This window comes from Catharus ustulatus, chromosome 4 (assembly GCF_009819885.2).
Source record: "Catharus ustulatus isolate bCatUst1 chromosome 4, bCatUst1.pri.v2, whole genome shotgun sequence".
Classification (NCBI taxonomy): Eukaryota; Metazoa; Chordata; class Aves; order Passeriformes; family Turdidae; genus Catharus; species Catharus ustulatus.
In genome coordinates, this window is record NC_046224.1 from 54,816,814 (window position 1) to 54,839,555 (window position 22,742).

Here is a 22,742-nt window from a genome sequence, read left to right on the forward strand (position 1 = left end):
TCAACAGCTTGGATTCTGTCCATTCTACAGCAAGAAGCAAGAGTCTCAAAATGCTCACAAGTAAAATACTGCATTAATATCTTTTGGTGAAGGCTGTCAGATTTGCAAATACAAGTCTCAAGCTGTGGAAATTGTGGAAATTGAGAACAGTTATGGGAATGTATCAGGGCAAAACTATGAGACTCATCTTGGACTTCTTCCTGTTCATAGCCACTGCTGTAAGACAGCACGCTGGACTACATGGGTCTCTGGCATGAAGCAGCTCTTAGGCTCCCATTCACCACATGGAGTCAAGTGCCAAAACTCTAGCAGGGCCAACCTACCCAAAGATGTAAAGGAAAGCTTTGGACATGTCAGCATCTAATTCATATTCCCCAAGATATTAATGCCACAGCAGTAAACACATCCTTCCCATTTCTCATCTGAGGGCACAGATGATTCTAGTCCAGCTGGTTTTAGCTTTGAACCACTCTGATGTCTGCTATAGAAAAACAAGGGATGCACCTCCTCCAGAGGACTTTTCAGGAAATGTCCTCAAGATTAGACTGGTGAAATAAAAGGAAATAAAAGGGAATAAAAGGATTTCTCTGCAAAACAGAGAGGTGCTTTCAGGACTTTGGAACAGTATCCACTTTTAACTTTCTGCATGCATGTTTGAACCGCAAAATGAGACATCTTTGCCACTTCATGTGATTTTTAAGTAAATAAAGTAAATACACACAAGGAAATAGAAATGGACTAAGCTATTCCGGACAAAGAATGTTTATGCCCACACAAAGCTCCGTCCAACATCTTGAGAAAAACATGATTAACAGTACCGTGCTGATCTTAATCAGATTTATTAAGACAAATGTTGAAAATCCAGCGTGTATGTTGTGCGTGGTTAACTAAAGAAAAAGAAAAAAAAAGGCCAGATAAAAATGCCCAGAGGGAGTGAGCTAATGACTATCTTCCCATTACCTCATGGGATCATTAGGTCGGCATGATCTCTCCGCGGCCAGCACCGGAGCCACCTCCCCGCCGGGACGGAGGCCAGCGGCCTTTCCCTTCCCTGCGGTGCCCTGGCACAGGTGCTCCCCGGGCAGGAGGCGCGACCCGCCGCCATGGCGGGCGGGCACGGCGGGACAGCGGGACAGCCACCCCGGCTCCCCGCCCTGCCCCCGCCCGGGGGGCTGCTGGGCAAGGCGGCATTGTTGGCCGCGTCCATCACTCCTCGTCCCCGGCTGACATAATGAATGCGCTTGGACACACCTTCCAGCCCGGCGGAGAGGCGCCGCGTCTCCACGGACGGCCCTGCCGCGCTCTCCGCTCCGCTCCCCGCAGCCCTCGGGGAGGCGCCCGGCCAGCCCGCCCGGCCCCGGAGCCCGGCGCCCCGTCCAGCCCAGAGAGGGGCCGCGGCGGCGGGCCGGGCTGGGTAGGGCAGGGCGAGGAGGGTAGAAGCCCTCGCTATGCTGCCCAGCGCCCTTTACTGGGACCTGGTGGGCTCCTCGGCTCTCCTCAACCTGCCGGCGGCGCCGGGCTTCGGCAACCTGGGCAAAAGTTTCCTCATCGAGAACTTGCTGCGGGCCGGGGCGCCGAGCCCTGCCCAGCTCCGTCCCCTCCCCGCCAGCCCCGTGCCCCTCAAGCTGTGCCCCGCGGCGGAACAAATCAACCCCTCAGGGGGTCCCTTCCCGGCAAGATGGGCTTTCCAAGTGCTCAACCCCTGTGCGGCGGACGGCGGCCGCCCGCCAGCGCGGGCCGCGGCGGCGGAGAGAGGCGGCATCTTCCCGCCGGCAGCCACAGGTGAGCGCCGGCCCGTCCCGCGTCCCGCCGCCGGGAGACCGGGCCGAGGGGCTTTCCGGGGGCTCGGCCCCGCGCTCCGCACGGCGGACACGGCGGCTGCAGAGACGCGGCCGCTCCGAGGAGCCTGCAGGCGGCGGCGGGGTGCCGAGCCCCGCTGGGGGCCGTGCGGCGGGGGCTGGCCCCGGGGCTCCGGTCTCGCCCGACCGCGGGCTGCGGGACGCCGAGGAGCGGCCGGGGGCAGGTGGCCCTTCCGAGGGCGGCCGGCCGGCGCACCTGTGGGTGCAGAGAGCGCGGCAGAGCCCCGCGATGGTGCTGTTAAACACCCTTAATCGCAGTTCTTCCAGGTCTTGACGTCCCGCAGCCTCAGGGGCTGGTAGAAGCTTCGCTGCCAACAGGAGCTCCGGGAAAGTCTGAAATTCCAAGTTTTGGGAGGCTGGCGAGCGGTCCCACCCTCCTAAGCAGCGACAGCTCGGGAGGCAGCAGCCCCTTTCTCCACGCGCCCTGCCTTGCCGGACAGCAGGGCGTAGAGGACCCGGCTCCTCCTGCCAAAAGGAGAATTAAGCTATCAGGTAGAATTAGATCAGGCAGTTTTCCAGAAGTTTTGACAAAAGCAGGGACGGGAGGAAAAAAGCTGTGCAGCGGTGTAAAGGTGCGGTGTCAGCCGTTCGGCCCGGTGTCACAGAGACTGCCGTGGGGACCCGCTCGCGGCCGCCGGGGGCCCGCAGGAGCCCGTGCCATGGAAGTGGAAACAAACAGGGTTACAAAACCCATTCCGTTTCTTGAATTTCTTGTATTTCTTACAAATACATTTTGTCTGAGCACCATCAACATATTTTTATGAATGTGTGCTTCTGTTAGTCATGGAACTGATTGAAGTTTTAGTCAATTTATTAAATTTGGTATTAGACTCGTTAGCTATATTGTATTTTGATTTTCTGTTAGAATGCGTAAATTGATTCCAAAATTATGTGGTATTTTAAAAGATTTATTTATCATCACTCACTTTTAAATGTGTTTAAAATGAAAATCAGACAAGCATAATTGTGTTTATTAAATTAAGTCTTTGAGATGTGAAACCAAAAGGCTTGTTTTGAAAACAGAGCTAATTGCTTTCTTTTCAAATATAATTTTATTTCTATTAATCCTGCAAACTGTTCTTCAAAACCCAAAACACTATTTGATCCTTTAGCATGATGTACTTTAAAGGTAGGCAGGAGAGAGTCAAAGTGTACATTAACGTTTCTAAAAGTTCCTGACCTCTCAGGTAAGTGTTATCTTAAGCATATCAGTTACTTAAGCATGTTTGTTTTAACTAACATAGGCTAGGCCAGGGAACAGGACAAGTATCATCTTCCTGCAATTCCATGAATATTATCCTTGCCTGGCTTTGCCCTTACCCTGAAAAAAAGTTCTAGAGAAAATGCTCTGTTTATTTGTGAAGAGAGATAGCAGATGCCCCAGCACTCTTATTTGTGAGAGGTAAAGGTATTTTGTTGGGTTTTATTTGTTGTTGTTAGTTTGTCTGTCTGTCTGAGTTTTTGTTTGTTTTAAAAAGCTATAGGTAAATTGCTACAGAAGTTTCTGAATGTCGAGTTCTACAAATATTTCTTGCTTCCAGGATTATTTCTTCCTTTGATCAATCTGTAGTAGTAGTTGTGATTTTAGTGTGATCAGTCTGCCTTGTGATTTGGAGTCCAGTCCTGCGCTTCTTCTGATTCCACAGCTCCCACAGATCTTGGCAAAAGGCTCTTAGATTTGAGCAGGGAGAAATACTAGTGTTTCCTCATTCATTGTGTGCCTAGAAGAAAATTCTGTGACTGTACACTCGCAACAATGACTTTTATATTCTAACAGAGGTCTGTTGGTTTGATCTGACTTGTATGTCCTTAAAGTGATGAGGACGCTCAGTTGTCTCAACGTTCATAAATTTGAATTAGATTGGAACGGTCTTGCTGAGCCAGTTTGTGGTTTCTAAGGAGTCTCTTGTCTCTGCTGTAGGCGTGTACTGAGGAAACTGTTCAGACCAGACACTGCATTTGTGAGTAGGGCTGGGGTGGTCAGGCTCTATGTAATGTTTCTTGTTTATACAGTGATAGGGCAAAGGATCATTTTGGCAGAACAAAAATTTTGCCTTCAGGGAATAGTGAAGATATTTTAACTAAGGAATTTGTGCTAGTTAGGGTTTTTTAATTTATTGATTTTTTTTTTCTTTTAAGAATGATGTCTTATTTGGACTCCCCAAATCACATGGCGTTTTGGAAAATCCTTTTCAAAGTCTTTAATTATATTGTTGAAAATTATAAAGCAAGCTTTTTTCAAAAAATCTTTCTGAGCTAGCAAGTGCTTTATAAATTATATGGAGACTAAAAGTCCCCTAATAAACTAGCCTGGTATAAGCCAAACTTTCTTTTGTTTTTTAATAAAAAAGTAAAGGGAATTGAAAAAGTATCTGACTTTTTGGAACCAGTAATCTATATTACTCATGTAGTTCCAAATTCTGGTGAGGTCACCAGAAGTTCTCAAAAAGAAGGAAGTGTAAAATCGCACCAGGGACTGAACTGAATAAGTTGAACCTTTTTATATGTATCCAGGGTACCTACAAAGGAAAGGCATGAAGAAAGCACTCCAATTTAGGGTACTTTTTAACACTCCATAAAAGTGCTAGGAAATGTAAAACCTGTATTCTTTCTGTACATTGGAAAACACTTTTCCATGGTGGCAAAAGAGACCAGGTGGGATGGTATTCTTGATCTGGGCTGTCTGGTCATGGTAATTTTTCCTTTTGTAACTCCTCAGCAACTGAGTTGTATCAGCAAGTTTCCTTCCCATGATTTATAAGTTTCAAAGTATTAGTTGAACTATTTCAAGTGCTTACCTGCATGTGTATTTTATGTATATCTCCTACAAAATTATTGCGAAAAAAAACCTGGACAAGTACTCAGGAAGTGTTACACCGTAAATATTGCACCATCTAATGAACATGGTAGAAATAAATATATTTGTTGTCTGTAAAAATTTAAATAATCACTTTCCATAATTACATTTTAAAAAATGAATTTAATCATCATAGGTGTTTGAGATTAGTTTGGTTTAATTTAAGAAGAGCAGGAACAAAGAGCATGTTCCATAAACTTAGGAAGGAAAAACAGAAAGAGCATTGCTGCTATATGATAAACTCATGAGCCTTCTGCAGTGGTATGCCAATTTATACTGGCTTGGGATTCCCAATTTGCTTGAAGCCCCTTTGCTGTGAGCTGTCCTCAATTTCTTATTGCTAATCTGGGTTTTAGTCTCTTGACTCCAAGTCTGTTGTTATCTTCTGGATAAATTAGAAGACTTTACAGTTTTCTTCAGTGTTTTCTGATACATGAAAATTGTCCAGACAATGCTGAGATGCTGTGTCTTGTAGTAGCACAGATGCTGTAAAGATGTCCACTGCACATATTTCCTCATGATTTAGTTTTCCAGAAGTGTTGGCTGGTACTAGAGCTGAGTGACCTCTTTGGGAAATGCAAAGTTACTCTGTTACCTGAAATAATTTTTCTCAACATCTCTGCTCTTCTTAAGTACAGTAATTTCACGTTTACAAGGTGCACCTGATTATAAGCCGCAGTTCCGGGGTATCGGCAACGTTTCGTTCTTCCTCCATATATAAAGCCACACCGGATTATAAGCTGCGCTTTCGTTCGCAGAGAGGATCCGCGTGCAACTTTCACAAAGTTACCAGTTAGTAACAGAATTGCGTGATCACGGGGTTTACTGGTTTGGCTCGGGGCCGGGCGGGCTCGGCCCGCCTGGGGCTGCTGATGGGGCCGGATGGCCCAGTTTGGCGGGGCCGCTCAGTGGGGCCGCTTGGGGCCGACCGGGCGGCGCTGCAGCCACTGCTGGGCTCACTCGCCCCCACCTGCCACCTGCACTGCTCCCACCGCGTTCGCTCATCCCAGCCCGGCACTGCCAGCACCGCCGCTGCCAGGCTACCCCACACTGGCCCAGCGCTACCTCGGCGCCAGGGCCAGGCGGGCTCCGGCTCAGGGCTGCTGCGGGCTTACACTTCCGGGTTGGGAAATTTCCAAACTTTTGTTCATATATTGACCGTTCCGGATTACAAGCCGCTCTTCTGGGTTTGGACCAAAATTTTAATCAAAATGGTGCAGCTTGTAATAGTGAAATTACTGTAATTTGTCCTGAGGAGGTTGGTGGTAAGTGCTTTACAACTGAATATGGTAATGTGGAAAGTGAGATAATTCTATTGTGAAATCCACTGAGAAATTTATCTTAAGGGATTTTTGCCTAAAGCATCAGAATACAATAGAGCAAAATGAAGGACAGAATGAAGCACATGAAACACAAAAGAAATCAGAACTATGTAGTAAATTTAAATTGGACTTAAAGTAAGCATTTATAGAAGTGCTTTATACATATCCAGATACATGTGTGCTATAGACATGTCTTTTCTTTCTGTAATGTTTGGGTACTTTACATTTTGATGCATTTATAATCACAATGTGCCAGTGAGATAGGAGGGATTTCTACTGTGTAGAGGAGAAACTGGAGCAAAAAGAAATGAGGTGACTTACCTAGGATAATACAGAAAACTGGTAACATTGCAGGAAAATTAAACCAAGTCTTTTGCAAGCTAAGTCTCTGGAAAATGATGTCAGTTTTTTTCTTTTCAGGTTATGACAACAGCTCTATCCTGTAATATTTGAATCAAACATGTCTTATTTCCCATACTTAATAAGGTGTCTTGTGTTTCTTTATGACATCTAGGAGAGAATTAAATTACTGAAATTTAAGTGAAATTTTTTTCTTTCATTTTGGACCTCTTCTTAATGAATTAATGCTTATTAATTATTGATTTCAAACCAACTGGCATCCAGGGTGTGTCCTCAAGCGGTATGTAACACTAGCTTTCAGTAAAATAAAAGACAGGAAAGAGCCCAATGTTTTGTCTTGACTCCCTCTTATTTGGGCAACAAGTTGACTGACAAGTGTTAGGATTTTCTTGTTTTGTTGGTGTTTTCTGAAAATAGAAAGCTTCTTTAAGGTGGGGGGATCTGTTTGGCATCTTTTCTTATTCCCTGACTGACAGGAGCACTAAGACACCGTAATTGTTTTGAAAGTTTGTCTTTGGAAGCAAAGAAGTTTTTGTAAGTATTAGAAATCAGACTCTGTCCAGCACGTTTCCTGTTTCCAGTTAACTTTGTGAGCCATTTAATAGAATTGGTCTGGAATGCCCAGCATATCTTAAGAGTGGCTGCAAAATGGCTTTTAAAGGACAAACTGTTGTCCTCATTGAGAGGTTGCCAGAGCTAGACTAGTGCCAGCCACTCCAGCTCAGCCACTAGTCTGGCAGTCTGTGCTCGGTGAGGAATATGAGCATTGGCTGGACACTGCTCCTTCCTTTGGCTACTCTCACGGTGCTGTCTCTTAGAAGGAAGAGGATCTTGAATTTGGTCCTTGGCAAGATTTAGGTACTGCCAGAAGATCTAGCTGCACTAGGAAGCCCACTGGTGGAGTTTATAGAAATGAAATTGGCTGAGGGGAAACCATGGAATCAGTCATGACTACAGTTAGTGAATTAACTTCTGTAAAATGTATTTTCTACAGCAGAAAGACCTGGTCTTCTGAAGTCCTGTAGTGTATTGCTCATTATTTTAGAAAACATGTGACTGTGGTAAGGCTTAATCTCATCAGCAAACCATCTTTTGTACTGTGTCTTTTTTTTTTTTTAATTTTTTTTTTTTTTCTGTTAAGGAATTCTCCTAAATTTTGGAAGGCGAGTTCTCTGCTTCCATTACCCTCTGAAGTTGTTTTGCTTTCTTTTATAAAGCAACTCTGCAAAATAACTGATGTTTTACATGGTACTTTCGTGGTCAATCATGACCCCACAGCAAAAGGGGAGGAGTATTTTTTTCAAAGTAAAGACAACTGCCGGTATATAAGGCAATAGGAGACTGTTTCAAATGTCGGATATGTAGACCCTGATACATATAAAATTACGCATCTAAATATTTTCAGTAACCTGGACTGTATTTCTTTGAGGTGAGTTGTCACTTTGGAGAAGTGGTGTCTGCTTTGTGCTGAAAAGCCTCTGAACATTTCTCATGAGAGGCTGCTTTGGTGTGTAGTTGTAGCACATAATTCTCTTGAGGTATTCTGTGCGTTGAGAATGTTGCCTCCTTGTGACTATGTATCTCAAATTTCAACTTGAAAAAGTATTTCCTTGTACAAATGTAAAAATACTAAACCCCTCATGTTAAAAAAAAAAAAAAGAATTCACCATGTGTTATTTTTAATTCTAACACCGTTTATATTATCTTGAGACTTGTCTATTTGGAACTAGCAGTACTGCAACAAGTAAAGACTGCTCCAGGTAAAAAAAAATTGGCTAATCAATGCATACTGATACACTAAATGGTGCATTTTGACCTATTTTAAGATTTTGAATTAGGGCTGCAACAATGAAAAACCAGTGAAATGGCCTCTTGCAGCAACTGACCCTAGTTTTGCCAAGCTTGAGGAAATAATTTCTAAACAAATTGTAATATGTTGAAAATTAAGGAAAATAACTAATTACTTTCTAAGTGAATTTTAACATTTTTAGAGTCTTTATGGCTGTACAGATGATAGTATTCTTTTGATGTTACCTGTGAAGGATAAGAAGAATGTCACAGTAATTAAGGTGTTTAATAAAAAGTAGGCATCTTGTCTAATCTATAGTCAATACAGAGATGCCTCCAGAGGATGAGACACCTTCTGTGTGTATTTTAAGGTGATGAATTGTTCTGTAGAGCTACTGTACAGGAAGCCCAGGCAAGACACTGAACTTTTAGGCAGAGAACTGGCAGTGATGCCTGCTTTGACAAGAACTGATAATCATAAAGTGCTGAGGCACGCTAGTACATGGGCATCCTGAGGAAGGACAAAGCAGAAACAAAACCTGGTAAATCCACGGGTAGATTCCCATCTTCTCAATAGCAAGGCTGTGTACGAGGCACGGAGAGGGTAGAAGCCACTTTTACTCATTACACTAGGGCACCCATAGAGTCTTTAGCAAGCATTGTGGAATTTGGTTGCTGCTTTGGGTTGTAGAGGTGAGATCTGACCGTGTGTTGTCACCAACCTCAGTGTGTTTCCTCAGGCGGTGAAAATAATGTACAACAAATTGCAACATAATAATTAGGCATGTGAATGATGCCTCTGAAAACTGACAGTGATTCATGGGGTTTCAGATAATCTGCAGTGTGATGCTCTTGGCCATTTTTTGAAAGCCCTACCATGACCCAACATAAAAATGCAAAACCACTTCTTGCATCCACGTTTTGTGTAGGATTTATATATATATATATATATATATATATATATATATATATAGAAGTGTAAAACCCTTTCTATGAATATTTGTATCAATTTTTAAAAATCGGTCTGTGGGTACTACTCTGCTTTGCCCTTTTGGCTAACTTCCTTTGAGCATTCATGTGGTTGTGTTTTACAGGAATAAATAGGAGGCAAATGGTAAATTTGGGAGTGCAGGAAAGCCATTTCTTAGGGATCTTGCACCACAGGAAGTTTTTCCAGTTCCATGTGATGGCAGTCACTTTTCGGTGGGATATGGAAGTGGCTGCTGCTTTGTTCTCACAGCTGGAGGCTCCTCTTCAGCTGGTTGAAAGGCTTTGGGGGTGCACACCTGCTGCTGGAGCATTGCACTTAAAGGCAGTAACTGCTAGGGAAAGAACCATGACTCATCATGAGGTCCAGGGCTTGTGGTTCAGGAGCAGAAATGCAGCTCAACCAGATCACTAAGCTGGCAGTGCTGCTACTGGACTGTTTTCAGGGAACTCTTCATGACATGAAATTTCCCTGCAGCTTTGCAAAAGTCTGCTTTAAACGTTGCCAAGAAGGGATGTAGGTAGGAAATTGCAGTTGTGCCCATATTATGAGCACAAACCATCCAAGGTTCTCAGATGAAATGTGATAATTTTGCTGGTAATATATTTAAGTTTCCTGCCAGGGCTGGAACCTAGACATCATTGTGGAAAGCAGTTCATGTGGACTTAGCAATACTTGAAGAGTTACAGCGTTCATGCAGCTTGAAGTCTCTCTGGTTCTGTTATTAGTTTTGTTGGCTGGCTCTAGGTAGTTTTCTGAATAATTTTTTTGGAGGTATTCCAGCTCTCTTCACAGGTTGATACCGCATTTTCATCAGTTATCTTTAAAACCTCGCGGCACACTAGCAACATGTGCAGTGAAGGAGCCTGTATGGATTGTACCGGAAGTTTACCATCAGTTTTACTTTCCCTCAATACCCATTTTTCCTTCACCTCTTCCCACTTTCCTGATGCCTCATAGTTATTTCACAACAGTAGAATTGGGAAGAATAAACAGTATCCTTAATAATAAACCATTTTCAAAGTTGCATAACTGAACTGGACTGTATTTAGGAACCTTACTCTCCAAATGATGGGTAGTTGGAAGGAAAACTTCGCATCCCATTGTCAGTATGACTTTTTATAGCAGAAGGGCTTTTGAATTTAGAATATTTTCAGAGCAGGCCATGCATTTTAAAATATCAGTATCTGAACTGCTTTCTGAGTTATAGCACTAGATAAGCTTTACACATTTAGTATGCTTATTTTATTGTGTGTAAAACCATTTTTGTTCACAAAGGTAAATGTAGTGGACATTATTACTAAAATTTTGCATACAGCACCAGTGTCGAAAGAATTTGTTTTGTGAAAAAAAAAAACAACAACCTAGGTAATTAATACTTTTGTATATATGATCCAATAAATTTTCTTTTAAGGCTTATAGCACGGTTTTTGGAGTGCCAAAATGCACTTATATCATACTTTGATACTTGTGAAGCTAAACCTGTAAAGATTGACTTTTTGAAACATTTATTTCTGCTCAGTCTCAGTTTTTATGAAATGAGGATGTAAAGCAGAAAAATACTTAAGTGTCCTGAATACAAATTATTAGCATTTGGCCCCTGTTTTAAGTTCCCATACATCTTTGGGAGAAACAGCTGCCTTTTGGTTACTGTGCACCTCATTCTTGCCAAAAAATGGCAGAATTAATATTCTGACATCTCAGTAATTTTCAGCCTTAAATGAACAGCAAAGAGTGTTTGCTTTAGGTGTCTTAATCAACAGATATTGATAGAATTGCTGTGATTTATGTGAAAAGAAATTCATAGGTAATATTTCCTCTATATTGTTCTCAAAACTGATAGGTATTATGTAATTTCTACAGATACAGTTCCAGTATAATTCTGAAATACATGTATATCAAATATACAATTTTTCTCTGGATAATTTTAATTATGTTAATGGAGTTTCATGCAAGTAGTGGAAGCCATTTAATATGATGAACTGTGGTTTTTTTATAAAGATAAAAATATACTTGGATATGTTACATTGAAGCATTAACATTTTTCTCTATGTAGAACTCCCAAGACAGAGTTAAATATCCCTGTATTGTGTCAGTGTCAGTTTTTTTTTTTTTTTTAGCTGATGTAACTGCAAAACTGCTGCACATTGGTTTGAGTGCAACAGCTTCAGTAGATGTAGGGATGCAGTTTCATGTACATAATGTAGCATTCACCTATGCATTAGTATAACTGCAACACATTAAAAAAAGTTATGAACTGGACATACATGTTGGGTATAGGCATAGAGAGACATCATGGCATTTTTTATTCCCCAGTATCTAAACTAAATCTTGAGAAGTGAGCTCAGGAACCTCTTTGTTCAGAGTTACATGAGGATGTCATCTGCATCTTATTTCTTAAGCAAATATTCTGCTTCAAAGAAAAATATGCCCTTCAGGCAGAAAAAAGCAGCAGCTGGTTGAAAGAATTGAGTAAAATGCCCAGGAAAACCAGATTCATGCTTTCCTTGAGCAGATTTAGGGTCAAAATCTCTTCTGTTTGCATCATGGTACTGTGCTAGTGCACTAAACCAATGTCAGCAAATTCCATGGAAATGCATTGCTTGTTTGGAGTTTGCTTAAGCAACAAGTTGACTTAAGTTTTTAATCTGATCCATCTTCAGACCTTTGTGCTTGCAGCTTAGTTGTTGAGAGATGTAGTGAATGGAGGAAACTGCTCCTTCCTATTCCTGTCGTTACTTGCAGGAGCATGCAGTCTAAATCAATAGCTTGTTCAATTCTGATTTATCCAGGTGTGTTCTGCTTTTATCACATACCATTATGAACTGCACATTATCAAAATAGAGAGAGGAACTGGACAGAGTTAAGAAGTCACAAGAGGGAATATCGAGGACAGGACATGTCTGACAAAAATTGCATGGCATGAATAAGGTGCTGGAGCAATGTTTGGAGGGAATAGGACATTATGGCAGCCAAGGAATATCCAAGACGTTTAAGATGAAAGCAAAGGAATGGAGTGTGGCATCTTCTGTATTCTAAGTTATATTTTCAGAAGTGGAGAGTTTTACCTGACTGTAAGGGAAATTTGATAAAAGCATGAGGAATGTGCCTCCTAGGGAAGGGAGCAAAAGCTCCTTCACCGAAGAGTCTGGGAGCTGAAACAGATGAAACATACAGTCATTGATGAGCTCTCATGTCCGGGAGGTTGGCTGATATTTGTCTTTTACAGCTCCTGTGCTTCTTGAGTTAGTCAAATCCTTTCCAGCTTACCCACTTCATCAGTTGCATTGCAACCCTTTGGATACATGGGATAGGTAGTATTTGACTACATGTTTTTGACTATTTTAAGTTTCTAAGGACATGGCTCAACATTTGATGGTCTTGTGTGGAAAAGAAGTTTTAGAATACTAATACCTAGTGTAAATAATTCTTTTTTTGTAAATGTTTTGCAAGTATATGCCTTGAAACCAGGTAATTAATGTGTATTCCATTACAAACAGCAAAATTTCAGTAGAAAGCTGTATCAGCAAAATGCTTATTAATCAGTAATTGCACATTAATACTTTAGAAATGTTTACAGTTAGACTTTTACAGCAATAGTTTTTTTGCTCTGGGATAACAGCAAATTTAAGGGTCAGAAAACTTATTTTGAAGTCCTAATATTCATAAACCTAATTTTGAGTGATCTTTATTTTCAATTCAAGTTGAAAAACTTTTAAAAATTAGCATGGCTTGGATACATGTGTCTGTTTCCCTTTCTTTCCAATTGTTGATTTCTTATTTTTTTTTAATCTAAGTGTGCAGTTACTTTTTTTTTTTTTTACTGAATTGGTTTTTTCTGGAGATTTGGACAACTACAGTGCAGGCTCTACAGCCACTTACTTTCTGCCTAAACCAAAAAAAGAAAGTGACATAGATGTTTTGATGCTGATGACATTTTACAAGTGTACAGTTCTAGCAAGCATGATGTATCTTTTTACAAAACAAAAAAATATTCTCTGTTTCATAGTTGACTAGTACAAGAAGAAGCTGATAGGTAATTAAGATTAATGGAAAAGCCCGTGAGCCTTATGGGAAAAAAATGAGGGATAAATAGATAACGAAGACCTTTCCATTATTTGGAAGCACTTTCTTCGATTTAAAAAAAAATCCATTAAAAAATTTACCAAATATTGCCTAATTCTGTGAGTTGATTTTGCAGATTTTTTTGTTGTATCAAGCAGAACCTCCTTCAGCAAGTGGTTTATTTCAACTTAGACCACTTTTCCAGCAAGACTAAGTTGACAGACAGACAGAAACAGCCCTGTAGCATGTGCCTGTAAAGCTCAGCTGGTTCATCTCGTGGCATTTTCTAAATTTTATTCATAATGGTTTCCTGTTGAGGGCATTATTGGTTTGAGTGCTGTTAACAACATTGGAGTACCAGCTGATTTTTTTTTCCTAAGATGACATGCTTACTAGAGTTATTTTAAATAACTTCAGATTCATTACATTCATTATTTCAACGACATATTATTGAAACAATGTGTTCAATGCAAATATTTAGGAAAAACCCCCATAATTACAGCCATTATAGAAGGAAATTTCTAGTCAGCAGATCATCATTCTTACAAATATAGGGAGAGTTTTGCATATTATAGCTAAGCTACACATGTAAAATAACCCTGTTAAATTAAAGAGCAATTACTTGGTTTATCGTTGTTTGCTTTAAAAAAATCACCATCTTGAAAAAAGGAAAAAGAGCCTGTCAGGCAGAACTTTACACACTGACTTTTTGGAGGACTGTTGTTATGAATATTACCTAAACTCAATGGATAATCAATTAGATCTATGCTTTCTTTGCAGCTCTTTCCAAACACTTTTTTCTCCGAGCCCCGCCATTCTACTCAGTGTGCTGCGGTGGGTCCTGTCAGCACCCTGCATCCCCCACTGCTTTTCCAAGTAAGTTTTTATGCTTCATCAGTAATGCTTGAGTTATTCTGTAAACCAAAGCAGCAGGATTTAATGTGTTCTGGAAAACTAATTGGTGATGCAATGGCAGCAGCTAATTCCTTAGTAAAATCACAGCAATCCTATTCAGAGGGTTTCCAAAGATTTATCAAACTTAAGTACACTGAGCAATTGTGAGAGGTTTCTAAATGGCATTGAGACACCCAGACAGAGCTAACCTAGAAAAGTGCCTTGTTTTCAGTTTGCTAGAAACAATTCTTTAAAATCAGTAACTCTTTTAAAAATCAGTGTCAATAAACATTTGGAAATAAGAAAAGAGCTGGAGGATCATAAAGTGTGTGCTGCATTTTAATTTTGTTAGGGGTAAATTATGATTCAGGAAGCCTTATCTTTATTTAAATACAACAGTCATTCTTTTTGTAGCAGTAAAATGTGTGCGCATGTTTAATTTGTTTCTCTTTTTTAATCATAATGTAAAAAATTGAAGAAGTACATTAAAGAAAATTTTGACCAGCATACACTATCCGTTCAGGATTAAGAACTGGAACACACTTCTATTTAATCCAAAACTAAATTTAACCTTGATTGGGAAGATTGCATGCCGTAGTTTAAGAGTGGACAGTCATGATTTTGTGCTTATGAATGCAAACAGAAGGAGCATTTCCTTTTGCTTCAGAACAGAAAAAATACACAAATTGCTTGTCAAATCCAAATGAAAATTGGAGCTTATATGTGCTCTGGCATATACTTTTTTATCACAGTTGCATTCGAACCATTCCTGACTAAAGTGCTTGCTTTTTATGAATGTTTCAGAGGGGCAGTTGCTAAGTTGAATGATTCTTGACAAGTGAGGCAGCAAATGCTGGCAGTTTAATGAGCTGCAAGTTTCTGAGCACCTCTTCAGGGGGCTGACACTTTCCCACAGAGCGTTTTACATGGCCTCGGCTCTCCCACAATGGCTGACAGCACCATGACCAATCACCACTTTCACTTTACTCATCCACACGCGACCTCACCACAATTTTTCACTGTGCAGATGAACTTTAGGAACCATTTCACATTGAAAAGGCCTGGGCAAGGGTCAGTTGCCCTTTTGTATGGCCATAAAGCAATACTCTATGTGCCAGTCTTTTCTCCTGTCTCACATTCCAAGAGATTTTCTGGACACCATTTAAAGCACTTGACTGAAAAATAAAGCAGTGAATGAAACTGACTTTTATAGACTCATTCTAGCTCATCTTCCCATATAACCCTGTCTACCTGAAAAGGGATTTAGTGGATGAGCTGAGTGTATACAGGGACTTGCTGAATACATAGGCCCATTATCAACTGTGGGGATTGTTTATTAACCAGGACTGATACACTACTATTTTGGAAGTGACCTATTAATTGTCCATTTAACTAGAATGTATTGAATTCTAATGAAAAAATGGAAACCATGACTAAAGCTTTTACTTGCTCCTTCGAGGTGGTCTCTGCCATGAAGGCAAATGAAGATTGTTCCACAGATTAAGAGAACATTTATCAATATACATTAGGATACAAAGGAAAGACTTAACAAAAATCAAACCAGCAACATAGGAAATAGTTGGTCACATTTATGTCAGCAGAACACTAAACCTTTTGCTGCATGTTCGGGGTGACAAGCTGACATAATTTGGCTGGAATTGTTGAAATGTATGACTGCCTATTCCGCTACACTGAAAAATCCTATAATCCACAAACTGAAATTTAGTTTTTGTGTAACTGTTGGAGTGCACTTTAGAATATGGCTTATTTTTAAAGAAATATTCTAGGTTACTCGGTGGTAGGTTTCAGATTTTTGGACCTATAGGCTCTTTGTTAATGCTTCTGAACATTCTACTCATCATTAAATTTTGTTTAGTTAATCTTTTAAAATCCATCACATATTGTGCCTTAGAGTGTAAAGATGTCTCACTATTAAGTCTAATATAGGTGTTAAGCTGGACCCTACATGCTGCCTGTACAGGAATTAATTGGTGCCTCGAGGCTCCAGCAGGAGGTTGTTTCCTTGCTGATTGACTGTTAACAACCAGCCAGGCAAGACAAATTTTAAGGGGTCACATAATTTGGCGTCCTCTGTCCTTGGCTGACAACTCCATTGTGGAGCAGAGGCTGGGAGGCAAGGACCAGCCCTGTTACGCCTCTTCCCTTGCTGGTGTCTCTCATCCCACAGCAGGGATGAGAGCAGGTGCCAGTTCTGCTGCTTCCAGACTGTACCTTCCAGTAAACCTGGGAATGGCTGACAATTCAGCAGAAACTACTCAGAGGCTACCTGGAAAAACGTACCTAAATTCACTAAGTTTGAGAAAGAAAGAGAGAAAACATGCTTCAGGAAGGAGGGCTTTCAGCTTGCCCCCACTTTTGTGGGCATGATTGCAGCATGCAGTGGGGGTTATGAAGGGGCTCTGCAGTCCCCAGAGAAGTATCAACCTGGCTTGCCCTTTGTGGAAACATTCATTGTGGTATTTTGACTTTTGTTCTGCAGATTGTTTATTTTGGTTTGAATGAAGTCTGAATGTGTATCACAGTGTAATAAATATCAGGACATTAACCAAAAGGTTGTGATTTTTATATCTGGTCTCAGATATAATTTTGAAAATTGAAATACATCTGTATAAATTAAGGATTATTTATACTGTAACATTGTAAATCATAGTAATTATTTTTTACCACACACTGTTATGTGGGACAAATATAAATATGTTGATTTCCCTGACATGAAAGGTTCAAGAAAAGAATTGGCAGAATGCAATGACCTCTAAATCAGTAATGTTTCACAGGCAGTCATACTTTAGGGAATAATCATTACAGACTTGCTCAGCTTCTGATATTCTATTGCTCAGAGCTGAAAGCAGGATGCAGGGATAGTGTTTGTAATATCAAACCAGTAACACATGTCTGCAAAAGTTTTAGTCAACTTTGCAAGACATACAGATATGCACTTCAGTTTCTCATCATTTTACTACAGTATCCTCAGTATATATGTTTGTTTTTCTGTGGGTGTTTAAAGATACATCTACCCATGTGTATATATGTATAATATACAGAAGTTGAAATGTGGCCCCAAGGAAGAGTTTGTGGAAGCTGCATCTGGATTTAATTAGTATTTTCACGAGCACTATATCAGTTGAAAAAAATGTATTTAATTTCTCCTCCACCCCATTACAGCTGACTAGAATAGATAGACTTTTTCACAAAAAGCGTTTAGTATTTTAGAGACTCTGCTTTTCAGGGGGAATGTGCTTTTGGCTTTGATATGAAAATGATCGGATCCTTTGTAGGAATTGAGCAGCAACACACCTTTGCAGCTGCTGTAACTATAAGCTGGGAGGGCAATCTAGGCCCATGGACATGAGAAGGTGGACAACAGGAGGGCAGCTTGCATCTGAATTGCCACTCCTACAGAAGATTGTAGGTGTCAGTGGCTGTACAGCCATGGCACAGGCTTCTGAGTCCAAGTGCAACTGTTTCCTGGCCTGCTTGCATCTCCCTAACGTCACATACTGTGCTTTATGATGATTCAGCCGGTCCCTGCTCCTGCTTCCTGAGTATTTGAGCAAGCTGGGAGCACTGAAAGCATATGAAGCCTCATCAAAGACTGCTTTTCATACACCATATCTTTCTAGGGGACAGGGAGCATGGGAAAGCACTATGGCTTTTGGTTTTATTGGGTGTGAGGAACACGAGAGATTTATCTTGGGGTTTCTGTGCTCTTTGTGTGAATACTTCTACTTCTTCACTGCAGCTCTGTCCCCTAGCTGGCTGTTTTCCAGGGTAGGGCTCCCTCTAGGCGTGCATTAGAGGGATGTGATTGGATTCACTGAAAACTACCCTCCCGGGTCTTGCTCAGAGATGTCAAAGGATTAGAAACCAGGCTGAAAGGAATAAGTCCAAGTACTCTCCAAATCCTCTAATAAAGAAATTGCTGCAGTTTCCAGAATAACTAAGTGAATGACTGGGAATTTTCTAGGAAATAGCTCACTCTGAAAGCTTTCCATTAGATAAAAAAAAAATAAATAGAAGAAAGTCTACTTAGTTTCTTTGAATCAGTATTACAGACCACTTTTATGTAATTTTAGATTCCACACAAGGAGTAAATAAACTCATAGGAAAACTTGTAGCAGTTTACTCAGTGGTGATGACAGGCAAAGAAAGACGAAGTTCCTCCCTGATTGTATTTGAATTTTGCAGTAGCATGGGCTCTGTCCTAATATTCCTCCATGAACTCATCTGATTTACTTTGTACCATGTCAGGGGGAGACTGTTGATTACTGACAACACCTCTAAATCCAAGAGAGGATTTAATCCTTAATGAGCTTGACAGAAGCATTACAACACACTTATAACACCTACAAATCAAAAGTGGGACAAGAGTCTGGAAGTGTTACAATGAACAGCATTTAATATTTCTCTGATATGTGCTAGATGTTATGGGAATCTCTCATCTATTTCCACTAGGGGAGGAAAGTGTGCTGCCGCTTCTGACCCAGGAGTCCAACTCCAAATCCCGGAGAGGCATATTAAGAAGAGCTGTCTTTTCTGAAGACCAGAGGAAAGCTTTGGAGAAAATGTTCCAGAAGCAGAAGTATATTAGTAAAACAGACAGGAAGAAACTGGCCCTTAACCTGGGTCTAAAGGAGTCTCAGGTAAGGAATGTTCTTTTGGGGAAAAGTCTTTGAAATGGCTTTGAAGGAAGAAAATTGAACAGTGCAGGGGCAGCCCTGAGCTCTTTTACCTGCAAACACCTCAGTAAATCAATGGCAGTTTAAACCAGGGAATACTTGAACAGTTTCCTGGTTTATTTCCTGTATGTATACATCCGAAAATTGATCACTCAATTTTTCACACAAACATGACCTCTGCATTTCATTTCCAACTCCCTTTATTTTTTGGTGTCTGACAGAGCCCCCTTGAAAGCTTTGGGGTAGAGAACTATACTCCATCCCACTGCTCCAAAGGCAGTGGAAAAACATGAGAGCTTAGATCATTCCTTCATTCCACTGAGTGCCCTTTGTACTTACAGATGAACAACTAGGGACAAGGCAGTCAACAGCACTTCCTCTGGAACTATTCTTCCCCAAGAGACAGGCAGCCATTCCTGTGGAAAGACATTTGACTGCACAAAAAAAAATATTTTCAGAGCTGAGAGATACCATAGGAAGAAAAACTTTGCAGGATGCCCTTCTTAAACACTCCCACTTTACTTACCAACTTACATTCCAAGGGATTTTTTGAATGAGTCTGAGTTGGTCTACTGCAAGATTTTAGAGTTTAGCTGAGGGTCTAACACCTCTAGTGAGCTGTTCTGATTTAACAGCTACATTAATAATGGTGTTGAACAGCAGTAGCCCAATCTGGAATCTTGGGGGCCTCACCTATCTGCAGAAAAAAAAAAGAACAAAAAGTGCCTGACTTGAAGAGCACAAAATCTGAAAGAAACAGGGGAAAAAAAGAGTTTGTGAGGGCATGTAACAGCAGAAAATGAACATGGTAGTTGCTGACAGGTGGGATTCTGAAGGTGCTGGAGTAGATGCAACCTGAGAAGTATATATACTGAGAAGTGACAGTACAATTTTGTTTCTTTGCGTGAAGTAGGAGTGAAAGATGTGTGCAGAAGCTGTCTGGAGAACAGAAAAGCCTGGGAATGATGATGAGAGCTCTCATCATCTTTATCTTGAAGATTTTCAGAACTTGGAATGACTCTCAACAATTTGATCTAACTTTGCAGTTGACTCCACAGGAGGTTAGATCTGGTGGTGTGTGGTGGTTCCTTGCAACCTGATGACTCTGACACTGTTGGCAAGTGCTGCAAGAATAAACAAAAACAATCAGAGTGTGGTGTTTCTCAGTGTGATGTGCTGTAATCTCTGCAGGAAAACTATTTCAATGGAAGTGTGCAATTGCACTCATCAGTGTGCTGCCTAATAGTCAAATTCCTAATATTACAGTTATTTTCTCAAGATTATTTTCTATGCTCATGTTATTCAAGAGAGCTTCAGGTTGTAAAAAATATTGTAATGATCCATAGATAACAGCTACTACTACAATAATATAGTTTAATGATATGACAGACCAGATGATATTCATCTCTGTTGTTATTCTCCTTATGAAAGGAAGAGAAGTTGCTGTGAAGGTTACTTCTTCAATTTTCTGACCAGTTGTGCTCAAGGAACAGTACCTATCATCTAAGACAATGATTCTCAAACCTTTGAAACCATAGCCGTTTTGTCTTCATATCAAGTATTTGAATACTAGACCTAAATGCAAATGATTAAGGGAAAAGACAACACAATCTGAATAATTTGATTGATCACCCTCACCTTTCTTCTCTTCATGTAAAACCAGTTCCTGGTTGTATATTTCCCCAAGCTTTCCCCAGCATTTCATAAATGCATTTGAATGCTTGTGTTTAAGAGTTGCACTTGATTTTATCTCAAAATCACATGGATTCTAGGCAACTCTTGGAAAACTGTAGTCAGGCAGACAAAACGTCTTTAAATCCTCAATCCCATGTCCTATGTCACAATACACTTTTAAAAGCTGTATGGCCAAGCTGATTTTAGCTCTTTGTGGAAGGGACAGTCATGCTTCTTACAGCCTCTGTTTAATAGAGGCCTTCACACCAGTAATATCACTTACTTTTCTTAATGATGATATATCAATTTTCTCTGAGAATTCTCTTCTGTCTAGAAGAATGTTGCTGTAGGAAACTCTTCTATCCCTAGCTATTGGGCTGTCCATTTTCCAGTCTAAGCTAAGTAATCACCTGTTGTAGGTGGTGAAAGTCAAGGAGAGTATGTATTTGTTCCATGTGTGGTAAATAGTGATGGGAAAATCCTCAGATAATGTCAGTCAGCTGGCTTCACTGGATGTGTATTGAAACAACAAATAAGGAAGAAATGTGAAACTAAAAGTATGGAAAGAACAAAACCACTTGTTTGGGCAAAGTTGTTTAAAACAAAGAATGATAATGAACTCTCATTAACTTGCAAACAGGTGAAAATCTGGTTTCAGAATCGAAGGATGAAATGGCGAAACTCCAAAGAAAAAGAAGTGCTTTCTAACAGGTGCCTCCAAGAAGAAGGTCTTCAGGAGAACTACCTCTCACGGTCCACCATGAATTTTACCTCCACATGCCCATCTGTGTGGGAAATGTCTGAGGAGCGGGCAACTCCAAGGTGGAGAGAGAATTCTCCAGGAAATTGTGAAAGACTGACTGGTACACAGCCATCTCCAAGAGCAAATTCATTGCAGAGCCCACTCTATTTGTATCCTGACCAAGACACTGCAAACAAGGCATCATCAAGTGCAAGGGAGTAGGGGCAGTTTCTAAATGGAGTGGGGGAGTGCAGGCTTCAAATGAGCAGTCTTTTAAGATTAACAATATTTGAACATTGTAAAGCTAACTAGTTTATGCTTCAAAAATATGCTAAAGTCTAACACCATTAAAATTACAAACAACTAATGACTTAAGAAGTATTCTTCAATATTCAGTCTTTTCTTGTGTCTTTTCCAGTCTTGTACTGACCTTAAAAGTAAAATATGAACTGATGGTAAGTAGAATGAAGTGAAGAGCATGAAACTGAATTTGTGCTCTGATTTCTACATCTGCATTGTATGTGATGCTCGTTAAAAACACACTACTAGAGAATCACTTTCATCTCTCATTGTAGTCAGACAAATTAATTTCTTCTGTGCATGAAGTAAGAAGAACTCTGTTTCTCTCAAGACAGTAAGTGATTTTGGGTTCTTTTAGAAATTCATTAAATAATACATAGATTCATATGGACAAATATAAGTATTTTTGGTGTGTTTTCTCCATCTGTCCTCACCTATGTCAGTATTCAATTAGCTTTAAAGAGTATCGTCACTGATCAACTGATAACCTCAGTAAAGTATGCAATATTGAAAGGCAACCAACCTACTCTATAAAATATTCCATGTTGAAGTAACTCTGATGAGAAAGTGAATTGCACTTTCCAATACAGACTTCTGTCTTTTTGCCCATGCATGAAGCTACTAGCATTCTTAACTCTGAATTGCAGTGTCTTTTCTTTTCTTTTGACTGTTGGTAGAATCTTTTGTATTTCAAAACCATAATTGGCAGTGTGTAGAACTGTAGCCAAAATGCACTAAGCAACAGACCCATAACTGGAAGAATTGCTACTACAACCAGTTCAGAAAATTACATATGGAGATGACATACCGCAGTAACATTATTCCTGACTTACTGGTGTTTAAACTGGAGTTAGTAAGGACACATTAGCATCTATCTGTATCAAAGGACAGTATTGTGTGTAATACAAGCCTCGAGTATTATTAAAGCTACTTAAAATTATTTGCTTGCTTAATCCAATTTAAGGAGATCAGTCTATGAATTTAGGTATATCTATCTTTGTTTTATTTGAAAATTTTTATAGATCAAAATGGGACCATAACATTCATTTTCTTTTTCATTTATGGATGCCTTTGTTGAGAAGAGACTAAAGATACTGTATGTTACAGGCAAAACCTTATGGAGAACGTTACTGTTTTATAGGGACTATTTTCTTCCTGGTATTCATACATTTTATAGGGGAAAGATTATGATAATC

The 22,742-nt window shown here is 40.3% G+C and overlaps 1 protein-coding gene across 1 annotated transcript; it reads left to right on the top strand.

Moving 5' to 3' along the window:
• The first annotated feature begins 1,349 nt into the window (after positions 1–1,349).
• On the top strand, positions 1,350–21,616 carry DBX2 (developing brain homeobox 2). Its single transcript, XM_033058352.2, has 4 exons — positions 1,350–1,782; positions 14,020–14,115; positions 18,607–18,794; positions 21,145–21,616. The coding sequence occupies exons 1-4, from the start codon at positions 1,449–1,451 to the stop codon at positions 21,466–21,468; spliced, it is 942 nt and encodes a 313-aa protein (XP_032914243.1). The 5' UTR covers positions 1,350–1,448; the 3' UTR covers positions 21,469–21,616.
• Positions 21,617–22,742: the final 1,126 nt, after the last annotated feature.

What these genes read in the sequence shown, in the direction of transcription:
- DBX2 (XM_033058352.2), top strand. Translation starts at nt 1,449, where the DNA reads ATGCTGCCCAGCGCCCTTTACTGGGACCTGGTGGGCTCCTCGGCTCTC. An exon ending in CTTCCCGCCGGCAGCCACAG is followed by an intron (nt 1,783 to 14,019) that starts GTGAGCGCCGGC and finishes CTTTCTTTGCAG; the next exon opens with CTCTTTCCAAACACTTTTTT. An exon ending in ATCCCCCACTGCTTTTCCAA is followed by an intron (nt 14,116 to 18,606) that starts GTAAGTTTTTAT and finishes TATTTCCACTAG; the next exon opens with GGGAGGAAAGTGTGCTGCCG.